General features: G+C 35.7%; 1 protein-coding gene across 1 annotated transcript in view; it reads left to right on the top strand.

The window, feature by feature from the left end:
• Nucleotides 1-4576: 4576 nt before the first annotated feature.
• UTS2B (urotensin 2B) overlaps nt 4577-14979 on the top strand; it is a 26878-nt gene continuing 16475 nt past the window's right edge. Inside the window, exons 1-3 of the mRNA XM_008540769.2 lie at nt 4577-4697; nt 5664-5779; nt 6458-13328. Coding sequence (XP_008538991.1) covers nt 13226-13328 — 103 coding nt within the window. The 5' untranslated portion in view covers nt 4577-4697; nt 5664-5779; nt 6458-13225. The remainder of the gene's footprint in view (nt 4698-5663; nt 5780-6457; nt 13329-14979) is intronic.

Genomic DNA, 14979 nt, shown 5'->3' with positions numbered 1-14979 from the left:
AATCAGGTTGCTATTTTATGTTTCTGATTCAAATTTTTTGGGGGTTGAAGCAAAACTAGATATGAACTAACAAAATACATGGCAAATCAATTATTTGCAAATTGTAAAATGTGCTTGGGTTGAATCATCATTATGCCTAATTTACTGATGCCTATGCCTTATTTGCATTATGCCTAATTCACTGATGATGAAATCAGTGAGCAGGTTGAATATATCCCTGAAGTTAACTTGTGCTCTTTACATTTTTAAAACAATGTAGACTTTCTTTATCTTATAGGATACATGAGGGAAAAGATAAATAATGTAAACATATGATGTTTTTAGTGAGTTTCTGTACAATGGAGTTTTGAGGTTAAAAATGAGATGTGAATATTATATTCACATTGTATTAGAAGTGTCTTAATTTGCTTTCTGCAGAAGCACACCCTGAGACAAGTATTCAAGAGCAAGTAGTTTATTTGGGAGGAAATACCAGAAGAAATTGATGGGATGAGGAGAAGTGAGCCCAGGAAAGGAAGAAAATAATAGAGTATGCTTTCAAGCAAGTTACCACTGTGGCCAACTGGAGCATAATCCACTAGGGAACTTGGGGTCAAGGTGAAGAACACACTTCAGAGTTGTCTCAACCAAGGTTAAGAAGCTGGCATATTTATTTTCCAAATTCCTCTCTTTCATTGGATGAAGCCTGTTTCAGGGAGTTCTGCTAGATTTCCTTTTAAGGACATCAGCCAAGTATCTCTTCTGCAGTACATTCTTCCTCAGTGAAGGGTTTGGTGCCAAGTTGGACCTAAACAACTGTGCCGCATTCTATTCTATATCTGGCTACACAGAAAACTGTAACCCCAAATGGCTTGAGTGTCGGTCAAGACTGTGTATATTATACTTTACAGACAACTGCTCTTTGTGCATCAGCCTGAAATACTAGGAAGAACACTGGATAAGGAAGAAGAAGATAAAGAAATCAGGACTCAGCAATTGTTGTGACATTTGTAAGTAGTACATCACAGATTGAATTTAGGCATCCTGAATCTTAGTGATGGGCTTCTTCTATCATGGAACACAGCTTCTTGAATGATTTTGTCTCTCACATCGCTTAGCTCACTGATGGTCACGAGGTTGGAGATAAACAGGTACTTGTGAATTAACAGTGATATATTTTTTAGAAGGAATGTGTTCCTAGGTACTAACTGTCCAGATTCTTGTCTTAAATTCCCCTTTCCTAGAGGGAATATCTGTCCAAAGGATGTAAAGGGTGCCTGATGGAGGTGTCTCATACCAAAGCTATGTATGGAGCTGAATCTCAGCAGCCAACAAATTGATTGTTTCTACATCCTCCCCCTTCCAGGGACCCTTTTCCTCTCAACGCACACCACTTAGCAAAGCTCCCAGGAGTAGCAATAAATCTGAGTTCATCCTGTTATAGTAGTTAATGGACTTACGAACAGTTGAGCTGAAAAGTCATCTCCAGGCAGGAGTTACAAATTACACAAGTCAGGATAAAAGCTTCATAAATATTGACTCCACCTAATGGTTTCTGTCAGAGGAAGAAATCTCATTATGATAATGGCATCTTCTCCCTAAAGCACTGAGGTTCTCTAGATATATTGATATCACCAAGAATTTAGTTAATAAAACTGAATTGTTACTATCTATCTTCATCTATTACTTAATGTATTGATAATGTAGAAGGTTCCTCACAGTGAAATCCTCAAAAATATTGTGGCAAGAGATAAAGGGAAATTTGTGGAAGGCAAGGTAGCATCGTGAATCAACTAGGACTGATCAAAATGGATCCTGCGAAGCCAAGGATGTTTCAACTACTTGATGGTTTTCCATCCAAATCTTCAGGCCGTCAGCTAGAAGGAGACAAATTCTCCTGATGGTTTGACTAAGGCTTATGTAAATTCTTAAATCTAGTTGGCTACACAAAGACTTGCTGGAATCCACCTAAGGAGGAGGCGGCAGCTCAGTCAAGAGGAGGAAAGTGACACCACGTGAGTAAGCATCACGTCCTTCCTATACAGGTTTCCTCTGCTGTCCGATAGGAGAGCTTTCCTATGAAACCTTCAAAATGGCATAAAGCGAGGAAGAATTACCTCAAGGCACTTGTGTTAAAGGATGCACAAAATAAATGGAGACAATGCACAGATGCTCACAGACACAGTTCAAAGCTATGGCGGCTTGATGCTGAGATGCTGAGTGTAGTTCCCAGAGAAGGAACTTGGCAGTGGCGCTCTCCTTGCTGGGGGTGCGTTCTGCCTCTATAACAGCTGGCTGCAAAACAAAGGCAGAACGCTATTTTTGCTTTTTGCCTTTTTTTGTAACAGCGAAAATCCACTTTGGATTTCTTTCAGTTAGGAAAAACAGGTACTAATGTAGGTCTTTCATAAAAACCAAGTGGCTTAAAGCAAACTTTCAAAAAGCAGGAGATACCTATAAACGAAAGAAAAGGAAGTAATAAACTAGAATACACATGAAAAATAGATTTACCGAGGAAAAAGGGTAACCATTCTAAGTTAAACAAAGCAGTGACTTTTTCATAATTCAAGTCAATGAATTTTTTGTGAGGCTACTGTGGATCTGTTATTGTGCTAGGTATTATGTTGGGTGTGAAAATGTATGACAAGAGTCTGAAATTATCTTTTTTTGTAAAAAAAGATAATTATATGCTACAATGAGAGAAAAATAGGTTATAAGAAAGTGTTCAGCAGAATATTGCCACAAAATATTCAAGGGGAAAGAATCTCGGATATAATTAACCTCAACATCTGACACATTAGAGACCGAAGCCCAGAGCTAGGAAGTCCCAATGTTATAAGGCAGAGGCAGAAGGTGTTGGACGGATAACAATGTAAATATTTCTTTTAGTGCATTATATGATGAATAATGTTTTCTTAAAATTAATTTTCTTATTAAATAGGGATAGGTGAAATTAAGATAATCAATGTTGGAACGATTATTCATTTTAACCAACATTTATAATCATAAACTATGTGGCAGATGCTATGCTAAATTTTTTACATCTGTTTTCTAATTTAGTTCCCACCGCAGGTTGGAAGGTATATATGAGAATGAAAAAGGAGGAATTACTGTCCTCGTTCTCAAGCAACTCAGATTTAGGAGACCCAGACACTTACTTAATTAGTAACAAATATAATACAACAAATGCAATAAGACAAGTTATCTTATGCTATAAGTATATGGAAGAAGAAGCAGTTAATTCTGCCCTAAGGAGAAGATCAAGGAATTCTTAATTGGAAAATATAATCTTGGACCTACTATTTTTCTTAATGAGTTTTTCAGGTAGGCCAAATGGAGGATAAGGATCTTCTAGACAATGGGAGCTGTGTGAACAAAAGAACTGTCTCGAAAGTATTCTTCTGTCTTCACTGCACAGTAAGGCAAGGTCTAAACCAGCCCTCAGAGTAAGAGAAAGGAAAAAGCTGAAACCAAGGTCAGAGAAGAATAAATAGAGATTCATTCCTAACAAGAGTAAAGTCAGGAAAATGGCCAAACACAGAAGTATTACTCCATGAGTCAGACAGTTCTAAGGGACAAAACCTTGAGATTAATCTGCAGTCCAAATCCAAAAGTTACACCAAGGAGAAAAGGCACAGACATTATAGGGATGCTCTTCATTTGAAAAGAGCCTCATAGAAAAATGCTTTTTGCTTCTCAGCTCCCCTGGAAGGAGGCTTGGTTCAGACGTCAAGTGAATCTGCAGGATGCTTGCCAGTTTCCTTTTCTGGCTTTCTTGGCTTCAGCACTGTTCTTCCTCACTCTATTGACATTCTTTCTCAAGCACAGACAGCATCGTTACAGTTTATTGCCAGGTCTATATACACATTACGGTGTTCACATATTATGAATTAATTTGTGTGTTAAATCAAAGTCATGTTTGGTTCCCCTTCACCTCTCTTGCTCAATGACAGCTGTTTCCTCCACTTAGGAGAAAAGAAAAAAATATATACCAGCCTTTGCCTTCTCCTCCTCTTTCCCTCTGCACACTGCAGAAATTCCTCTAAATTTGGAAATCTCAGCCCTACTTAGTTTTGGAGACACTCATCCTTCCCCTTTCCTTGAGATAGCCCTATTCTGTGTCTAGAATAGTCAGGAAGCTGCTTCCCTCTAGCAGGTGGAGTTTGAATTGGTCATACTAATGAGAGGCACCCAAGCACAAACAGAACTACAAATGGAGTCTTATTCTACTTATTTACTCATTTGTTTAATCATTAGATATTTTGTGGGGGACCATGATGGACCAGGACCCCTTCTGGTGCTGAGAATATGGTTGTGAACAAGGCAAACATACACCATGGCGTATCGAATCTTATAGTGCAAGGGAGACAGACAACACACAAGAACATATATAAGGAATTGACTTAGAGTTGGGACATGAGTTATCCAGGAAATGCACAGTGCAGTGAGAGGCTATGACAGGAGGACCCACCTAGACTGGAAAAATCAGAGGACATCTGCTGAGGAAGTGAAAATTTTACTGAGGCTTACAATGGAATATGAGTGTGCGTGTGTGTGTGTGTGAGTAGGGAGAGGGGAGCGTGCCTCGCTGCAGATGCAAAGTTCTTGTGGCAGAAAGTAGTTTGACATTTTTGAAGAACTGAAAGAAGATTACTGTGGCTGAACTGTGGTAATGGAAAGATGAGTCTGGACAAGATTGAAGATGTAGATAGATGCAGGTAATGTGGGAACTTTCAATCTTTATACTAAATGTAATGGAAAAGAGTTGAAGGGTTTTAAGTAGGAGTATTACAGACTGGTATTTGCATTTCCCAAAGATTACTCTAAAAGCTTTGTGGAAAAGGGGTTGAAGGGGAGCAACAGTGAGAATGAGGAGACTTGGTAATACGGGTATTTTAGTAGTGCAGGTGTGAGATGACAGCTTGTTAGTCTAGGGAGGTGACAAGAAAGATAGAAGTGAGAAGATCTGAAAAATTCTTGAGAGGTTTAACTTACAGAACCTTGCAATTGGTTGGAAAAGATGGGAAGTAAGGGAGAAGAAGGGGTTTCTTGAATGAATTCCTGGGTAAATGACCAGGTTACTTAGGTGGTAAACATTGAAAGAGAAGTGAAACACTGGAGTGAAAGTGAATGGTTCACTCTTGGACATGGTTGAGAAGCTTGTAAGAAATCCAGGTATGGCACTCAGAAGAGAGGGGAGAAGATAGATATGAGTTTTGGAGTCATTGCCACGTAGATAGGATTAAAGTAATTTCCAGAAGAGATTGAAACATGATAAGAAAAAAGAATCTAGAATCAAACCTTGAGAAAGTTCAGAAGAGGAGGAAATGGTAAAAGAAACCAAAAGAAAAAAGACTAGCAAAGGAGGAGAAAACCAGGGAGTTTTTCAATGAGAATGGTATTGTCAACCAAGGAGATTCTGCAAAGATGTCCAAGAAAATGAGGACCCAAACGTGTTCATTGCATTTAGTGGCAATGAGATTATTGGAAAGCACTGCTTCAGTGGAGTTGGGCAGGGGAAGGTAAAAGCAAGATTGAAATGGGCTGATGTAAATATGTGGGAAAGAACTGGAGGGAGGAAATTATTTCAGAAAGTTTGGCCTTGTTGGGATGGAGAAACTAGAAACAGTTGGTGGAAGATTTTGTGAGTAGCCTAAAAAAGTTTATTTGTTGTTTGTTTTAAGAAGGAAGAGAAAAAGTTTTGTTTAAAGGATAGTGGGACATGGAGACCCTGCTCCTTGATGGAAGGATAAATCATCTTTACAACTACCATCGCCAAGATAGCTGAAGTTCGTAGAAGGTAAGCTTAGCGACGTTTATCATAACCCAGGGCCTCTCTCGGCCAAGGAGTCTACCCTTTAAACTGAGGCCCAAACCCTTTTTTTTGGCAAGTTCCTCCTCTAGTCTCAATTCTAAGAGTCTGGTTTCCTGCTGCTTACAAAATCTTTAGGCTTAGAGAATCTTTTTTAAAACAATTTTTTGCACTTGGGCCTGGCCCCGTGGCCGAGTGGTTAAGTTCGTGCGCTCTGCTGCAGGCAGCCCAGTGTTTCATTGGTTTGAATCCTGGGCATGGACGTGGCACTGCTCATCAAACCACCACGCTGAGGCAGCCTCCCACATGCCGCAACTAGAAGGACCCACAACCAAGAATATACAACTATGTACCGGGGGCCTTTGGGGAGAAAAAGGAAAAAATAAAATCTTTAAAAAAAAACCATTTTTTTTTTTGCACAGACACTGCTAATGTAATTTTGCATCTTCTTATAGATCCTGGATTTTTTATCCAGTTTTTCCCCTCTTCCTGTTACTGTAGACTATATTTCATATGATTTTTTGCTTAGTGGTTTCACCTCAGTTATGATCCTGAATGATGTTACGTTTTTTATCATGTGCTACAAGTGAAGAATCATATATTTGCTCCTTGATTAGAGGTCCCCAGTGTGGACCAGAACCTAAGCCTCTACTCACTTCTTCTCAGGCACCTTCCATGCTGTCAACCATTACCGAAAATGCTACTTGAAAACAGACTAAACTCTCACATGACAGTGTGTCTGTGCCTAGAAATTCCTGCTACCATGGCCCCTTCTGGATGTTAATTCTGGTTGGCATTCAATATTTGGTGTATATGTTATTATTAGTATCACTTGCCCGTGGGATCTGCCAGAGAGGTCTTTGTATCTCATGGCTCTTCTTAATAAAGAAGTGACAAAATATCTCAGTGTCTTTTTCTATATTTAAAATATATATCATCAAATTACAGAGGTTTGGGACATTACTACCACCTTACAGATAAAAAGGCTTATAAAGAAATACTATGAATAATTGTATGCCAAAAGTTAGGCAACCTAGATGAAATGGACAAATTCCTAGAAAGACACAAACTACTAAAATCAGATCAAGAAGAAGTAGAATAGACCTAAAAGAAGTAAGAAGATTCAATTAGCATTTCAAAAATCTTCCCACAAAGAAAAGTCCAGGACCTGACGACTTCGCTGTTGAATTCTACCAAACATTTAAAGAAAAATAAACATCAATCTTTCAGAAACTCTTAAAAAAATGAAAGAGGAGAGAATGCTTACCAATTCATTCTATGAGGCCAGTATTAGCTTGATATAAAAACTGGACAATGATATAACAAGTAAAGAAAACTACAGAACAATATCCCTTACAAATACGATGCAAAAATCCTCAATAAAATACTAGCAAATTGAATCTAGTTACATATACAAAGGATCATACACCATGACCAAATGGGGTTTATCCTAGGAATTCAAGGTTTGTTTAACATAAAAAAACCAATCAGTGTAATACACCATGTTAATAGAATAAAGGTCAAAACCACGTAATCATCTCAATAGAGGACAAAAAGCATTTGACAAAATCCAACACTCATTTTAATAAAAACACTCAACAAACTTGGAATTGAAGGGAATTTCCTCTGCTTGGTAAAGGTCATCTACAAAAAGTCCAGAACTAATATCATACTTAAAGGTGAAAGATTGGAAGCTTTCCCCGCTAAGATGAGGAACAAGACAAGAAGGTTTTTTCTCACCATTTCTATTTAATATTGTACTGGAGGCTATAGCCAGAACAACTAGGCAGGAAAAAGAAATAGAAGGCACCCAGATTGGAAAAGAAAGAGTAAAACTACATCTATAGATGACATGATCTTCTATACAGAAAATCCTAAGGAATCTGTAAACAAAGAAACAAAAAATTTTGTTAAAGTTAACAAGTGAAGTCAGCGAGGTTGCAAGATGCAAGATCAATATATAAAAATCAATTGTATTTTCATACCCTAACGATGAACAATGCAAAAATTAAATTATGAAAATAATTCCATTTATTATAGCATCAGAAAAACAAAATATTTGGGAGTAAACTGAAAAATTAGTGTAAGACTTGTCCCCTGAGAACTATAAAACAGCTTTTAAAGAAATTAAAGACCTAAATAATTAGAAAGATACCCTGTGTTCATGGATGGGAAGATTTAATATTTTTAAGATGGCAATATTTCCCAAATTGATCTACAAATTCAATGCAGTTCCTATCAAAATCCCAGTTGCTCTTTTTAACAGAAACTGACTAGCTGATTCTAAAATTTATATGGAAATGCAAGAGATCCAGAAAAGCCAAAACAATCTTGAAAAAGAAGGACAAAGTTGGAAGTCTCATACCTCCTGATGTCAAAGCTTACTACAAAGCCACAATAATCAAGACAGCTTGGGACTGGCATAAGGTAGACAAATTGATCAATGGAATAGAATTGAGAGTCTGAAACAAAAGCATACATCTGTAGTCAGTTGGTTTAGACAAGATACTGAGACTATTCAATGGGGGAAAGAATAATCTTCTCAACAAATTGTTCTGGGACAACTAGATATCCACATGCGAAAGAATAAATTTGGACCCTTACCTCACATTACATATGAAACAATGCAAAATGTATCCAAGGCTTACATTTTAGAGCTAAAACTATAAAACTCTAAAAGAAAACACAAGCACACATCTTTGTGACTTTGGATTAGGCAATGGTTTCTTAGATACGACACTAAAAACAAAAACACAAAAGAAAAAAATAGATAAATTGGACTTTATCCAAATACAAACTTTTGTGCTTCAAAGGACACTATCAGGAAAGTGAAAAGACAACCCACAGAATGGGAAAATACATTTGCAAATTACGTATCTGATAAGAGACTAGCATCCAGAATATAAAGAATTACAATTTAATAAAAAGACAACCTAATTTGAAAAAATTGTCAAGGTATTTGACTAGACATTTCTACTTTATTTTGGCAAATAAAGGCCGTTCTGAATGCTCTTGAATGAAAAAAAATCCATGTACTGGCTTGTTAGAATGCCAGAGCCTCTATTTTTGCCTTCTTCCTCTGCCTGCTGTTTTCATTCACTCATTTAATTATATGTTAGGAATTCTACCAAGAATTAACAGGGTCAGAGAGAGGTCAAAATGAAATTGTTCTATTTTTCTACTCACTGGGAAAAAAAGCCCAAGTGTTTAATAAAGTCAAAAAGTAATTATTCAAATGTATTTGAGTTGTCATATGGACTCTTGTTATCTGTGCTTTTCCTGTGCTCATTATGAGAAATAGTTATGATGTAAGCGAATCTTATAGCTATGTGTAAATTATCATATAACTTGACAATGTCTTTACTGACAAAATGGAAATGATTTTTATATGCTATAATTGAAATACAGACTAAGTGATCAAAATGATTGCTTTTGAAAATGAGAGGTTAAAAATTGTAAGTGTCCTTTAAAATTGGGGTCTCTTATTGGAATAGTCCATCATTTTCCGTCTCTGTCTTTCCCCAATCATGGGCAAGAGACAACTTGGGTTAATAGTGTGGCTCTGCAGTTGGATAGATGTAGGTTTCACTTTTGACTTCATAACTTTCTTCTTTTGCTATAAAAGGTGAAAAATTAAAACAATTTTATAATTGCTGAGGGACTGCTATGGGAATGAAATAAGATAATATATGTGAAGTGTTTATAACAGGGCCTCACATGGGATAATTGCTCAGTAAATGGCAACAATAACATTGGTATGTATTATTACTGTGTGTACTAAGGGCTCCAGAAACAAATATTGAAAGTTTATCTGTTCAATACAATCTGTTTCAATACAGTTCTAACATTTATCTGTTTAATACAATCAATAGTGAAAATTTGTTTTTGTCTGGGCAATTAATTTCATTATACACTCATGAGAAGAACTTAATAAAATACTTTGATTAAGGAAAGAGAGAGATGAAAGACTTATTGAAAGGTCTTTGTAGGCTTTTCCCTATAGTAGATGGAAAGGGTCACAGATAAGGAAGTTATTTTTTATTGCTTTGCCAACATCAACTAAAATGTAACAGAAGAAAAGTTTCAAGCAACTGCATCAGATTTTCTGAAACAAATGTTTGTGGAATAAATGTCATACATATCATTTTGTTTAGAAATGAATCATCAGTATCCTATCTTATCAGAGAAGGCAGTTAAATTATTTTGCCTCTTCTAAGAACACACCCGTGAGAACTGGACTTGTACTGCTTACCATCAAAATTAAAAAAAAAGGAGAGAGAAAAATTTTATTAAAAAATTTTTTTTTCTTAATTATGGAACCATGAGCTGAACATGTCTTTAATACTGGCTCATATTTAACTTTCCCATTTCATTGGGTAATATATTCTGGTCTTCATTTTGAATTATTAGATTTATTATCAGTATTTTTAATAAGTGATTGATTAGATTTATTATCAGTGTATTTTATATCTTTTTACTTTAATATTTAACTTGTAATTATACTAATTTTCATCATATTTATATATTCTTTGTCCATCAAGTGATACTGATTTCCCATTTCCCATATTGATACAAATGCTTTAGAGTTTAAAAAGCCAATTTAAATAACTTACTAAATAAATTGACAGATGACATCAAAGTGTATTTGAATGACAGAAGGTTTTCAAACACTATGGGATGATAAACTTTTAGGATCAAGTTTCAAAGACATTGTTTATCCTTGAATTTTTAGGCTCAAGAAAAAAACAGACGCTTAAAGAAGTGTGATTATTCCTTCTACTCATTTAACTTTATAACTAGACATAAAATTTAAGAGCGCTATCCCATTTGCCTTTAAATTATCAGAAGTTTCAGTTATTACTTAAACGCATGTCAAATACATTTTCACTTCAAATCACTCTGATATTTGCAAATGGGGGCAGAAGTGGCTGTGACAATAACTGCTGTCAAAGTGTTTACAATTTAATAGTGGAGGTGGACACATAAACACATAACCATAATTAAAAGAGGAATGGATTTTGAGTTATGATAGATATATAAGCCAGGTATTGCGGCAGTCCAAAGGAGGTGAAAAAAGTTATGCTGGTAAGTTTCTTGACATGAGTCTTAGCAATGTCTTTGTGGATCTGGCTCCAAAGGCAAGGGAAACAAAAGCAAAAATATATAAATGGGACTACATCAAACTAAAAAGCTTCTGCCCAGTGAAGGAAACTGTCATCAAAATAAAAAGGCAACTTACTGAATAGGTAAGGATATTTGCAAACCATATATCCAATAAGGAGTTAATATCTAAAATATATAAAGAACTGATACAACTCAAGAAAAAAGAAAACCAAACAACCCTATTGAAAAAATGGGCTGAGGATCTGAATACACCTTTTACCAAAGAGGACATACAGATGGTCAGTATGTACATGAAAAGATGTTCGACATCACTAATTACTAGGGAAACGCAAATCCAAACCACAATGAGATATCATCTTACACCTGTTAGAATGGCTATTATCAAAAAGACAAGAAATAACATGTGTTGGAGAGGATGTAGAGAAAAGAGAACCCTTGTACACTGTTGGTGGGGTTGTAAATTGCCACTATGGAAAACAGTATGGAGATTCCTCAAAAAATTAATAATAGAACTACCATATGACTCAGCTATTCCACTTCTGGGTATTTATCTAAAGAATACAAAAACACTAATTAGAAAAGATATATGCACCCCTATGTTCATTGCAGCATTATTTACAGTAGCCAAGATATGGAAACAACCTGAGTGTACATCAATAGATGAATGGATAAAGAAGATGTCGTGTGTGTATATATGTACAATGGAATACTACTCAACCATAAAAAAGAATGAAATCTTGCCATTTGCGACAACTTTGATGGACCTTGAAGGCATTATGCTAAGTGAAATAAGTCAGATGAAGAAAGACAAATACCATATGATTTCACTCGTATGTGGAATCTAAAAAGACCAAAACAAGCAAACACAATAAAACAAAAACAAACTCATAGATACAGAAAACAGATTAGTGGTTACCAGAGGGGAAGGGGATTGGGGGGAATGGATGGAATGGGTGAAGGGGGTCAACTGTTTGGTGCCAGGTGGTAACTAGACTTGTGGTGGTGATCACTTTGTAATGTATATAGATGTCAAATTATAAAGCTGTACACCTGAAACTTATATATAAAAAAAGTTATGGCTGAAAGCTAAAAAAAAAAAAAAAAATAGAAATCTAAAAGACTAAATAGAGTTGGTGACATTTGATCAGAGGCTTGAGGAATTAATAGGTAAAATGGTGGTGGAATAAAGGAGTCCCAGATGTACAGAAATATGTCAGCAAAGCTCTGGAGTAAAGAAAGTATAGGATATGTTCAGGAAAGTGCACAAGGACATGTAGTGGAAAATGAGCCTTGAAGGAAAAACAAGACTAAATATCAAACTACATAGTTTAGACTTTATTCAGGGAATTTATTAAAACCATGGGTTAGTGAAAAGTTCAGTCATTGTCCTTCTTTAACATCATCATGTACTGCAGTGTATGCACTTGGAACTGAGTCAGTCTTACTGCTAATGCAACTAAAGTCTCTTAGGACAGGAAGTAAATGCCAAGGCCAGAGGTCATCATTGCATCTTTGGAGGCATAAAATTGGAATTGGAGATACACTGAAAGACTTTGACTTAGAAAGAAAACCATCACAATTAAAACAAGTATTAAACAGAGTAATTGACGGGACATTTGCCAACTTTGAATTAATTAGATTTCGCCTTAATTTTTTAAAGTGCTGCTTGCAGCAAAATGAAACCATCCTTCTTCCATGTAGTGAGACGTTAATGTTCCCATTATGATTCATTGCAAATTTGAGCTCTTCCCAACTCAAATCTATTTGGTTGGTTAAAAATGAAGTGATGGTTGCAAATAGCATCACTATCAGGAAGACCTCCATCTGGCTCTAAATTGGTCAAATGAAAGGCATTGTTCCCACTTTCATCTGCCTTCTACACACTCGTCCTCAGTATTAATAGGATTTGAGGTTAATTAATCCCAGAATCAGGAAGTTAAACAATAAATTATGAAAATCTAACCAACAGGTTCTACATTCTGAGTTTGTGCTTTATGCTTGTGCGTGTGTCTGAGTGTGTGGGCATGTATAGGAATGCCAGCTTTTAGTGAAATTGGCAGGTATGAGATAAATCGATTGGGTTCTTCCTGTCATTGACTGAGCAGCAAACCTGTCACTTCTCCAAGTAGTGAATCATATTGACAGGATGCATTACACTTTATACGTTTTTTTTCTTCGTCCAGATCATTTGTAGTTGAAGCACACTTACTGCCTTTTATAAGTGAGCTCTGCAGCCTTCCAGAGCCATTGAAATATTCGTCTTGACCTCAGTAGTCAGTTTTCCTGCTAGTGCGGAAGAAGATTTTTAAGATGCACAAGATACTCTCAACCACTCTTTGCTTTAGACTCTTAACTTTGTTATCTGTAATGATCACTTTAGAATCGGTACATGGACGGCCATATCTTATCCAAGGTATGTACATAGGAATTAAAAATCCTACAGGTGGGTAAATAATTCTTATCTTCCTGTTTGCATCACTTGATTTTTCTGTCATTATCACGATAACGTTTTAAGACATTAATATAATTATATCATCAAACATCCCTTCAAGTAGTTGCTGTTTTAAATTAAATGTAATCTGTAATGCTGTTCTTCTCAAGTAAATTAATCTTAACCAATATTACACTAATTTCAACTACACTTAATTTTTTTCTAATCATGGGGCATCTCTTTCTCATTGCTATCCCATCACCAAAAATAGGCAATGTGTAAATAGTAATACAGTCAATTTCACAATCTGTGCATATTTTAAAAGTATATCTTGTGGAAAGAAAAATGCAATTTTCATCCTGTGAGATTGTTAGTAAATCACTTATGAGAGGAGAGTGGCTCAGAGAAAAACACATCAAGACAGAAACTTGTGTTTGCAGAGATCTGAGGACAATAATGGATGGTGAAATCTACTTCATCCTTTGAGGATGCCACCAGCCGCATTGTGAATTGACTGTATTTATCAGATTTCTAACATATTTATGGTACTTACGTTAAACGATATAATTTAATTTATGATTTCTAAAAACACGTGCCATGATAAAGTTGGAGAAAACAAGCTTCTGCTCTTGTAATATTGTAATTTGTATAGATGTTTCTTTAAAATTTCAATGCACTCAGTGGATAGAGTTCTTAATCAGTGGGGCTAGATTTAGTGCTGATTTATCAGACAAATAATCTCATCGAAACTTTTGAATATTTCTTTAGTTTTTAAGAATAGTAACTTAAAATAGTGCTCTCTACTATCCCTTCCAGTTTGAAATTCTGAGGTTATCTATTTTCTAACTGATCTCCTTGTCAGGAAGAGGGAGATATCCTTTTACTTTTGTTTTACACAGAGGAACCAAGAGAGAATGTCACAAATTTTGTTTACATGACACTGGTTTGTGAAAAAGAATCAAGTTTCTCCCTTTTGGATCTAATTCAATTTTTCTAGACCATGTTGCCTGAAATGTGGTTTTAAAAGTCAATGAAAATTAGAGCAGTTCTTTTGGCAGTGGAAATAAAATTGCACAGACCTTTATTATTTATTCATAGGGATTTTCCCATTGAAAAACATATTGTCCCAGAAACCTAAATATAAGCTGGGGAATCAAAGTTTCTGGATTTTATCCATGGCACTCACATTTTGTTATTGGCCAGTCAAAATCATTGCCCTTGGTAGGCTTCTGTTCTCTTCCTGTGAAATAATGAAATTTTCAATGTTTTTATCACAGTGTAAATATGTAAGAAAAAATGTGGCCATTTATCGAGGACTTTGCAAAATTGGGATGTTACTAGTAACCTTAACTTCTGATTTCATGTGTATATGAAATACAGAAAAATCTAACATTTAGCATTTTGCTAGATTACAATTATATAACACTTCAGAGCCTAGAATACCACACATTGATATGCATATGTCACTGGCAGCATATTAGAAAGGTTTCTCTCTGGGACCCCCCCTTTGATCTCAGTTTCATATGTAAATGGTGAAGATTAAATTATTAGAAAGGTTATTTTCTAATCTAAATTATCCATGATTAGAGTACACATTTTTCAAAGCAACCAAATGTTTGATTTATCTTGACAC

The sequence above is a fragment of the Equus przewalskii genome, chromosome 18 (genome assembly GCF_037783145.1).
Source record: "Equus przewalskii isolate Varuska chromosome 18, EquPr2, whole genome shotgun sequence".
Taxonomy (NCBI): domain Eukaryota; kingdom Metazoa; phylum Chordata; class Mammalia; order Perissodactyla; family Equidae; genus Equus; species Equus przewalskii.
Note: the sequence above shows the minus strand (reverse complement) of the source record. Positions and strands in the feature narration are given on the sequence as shown.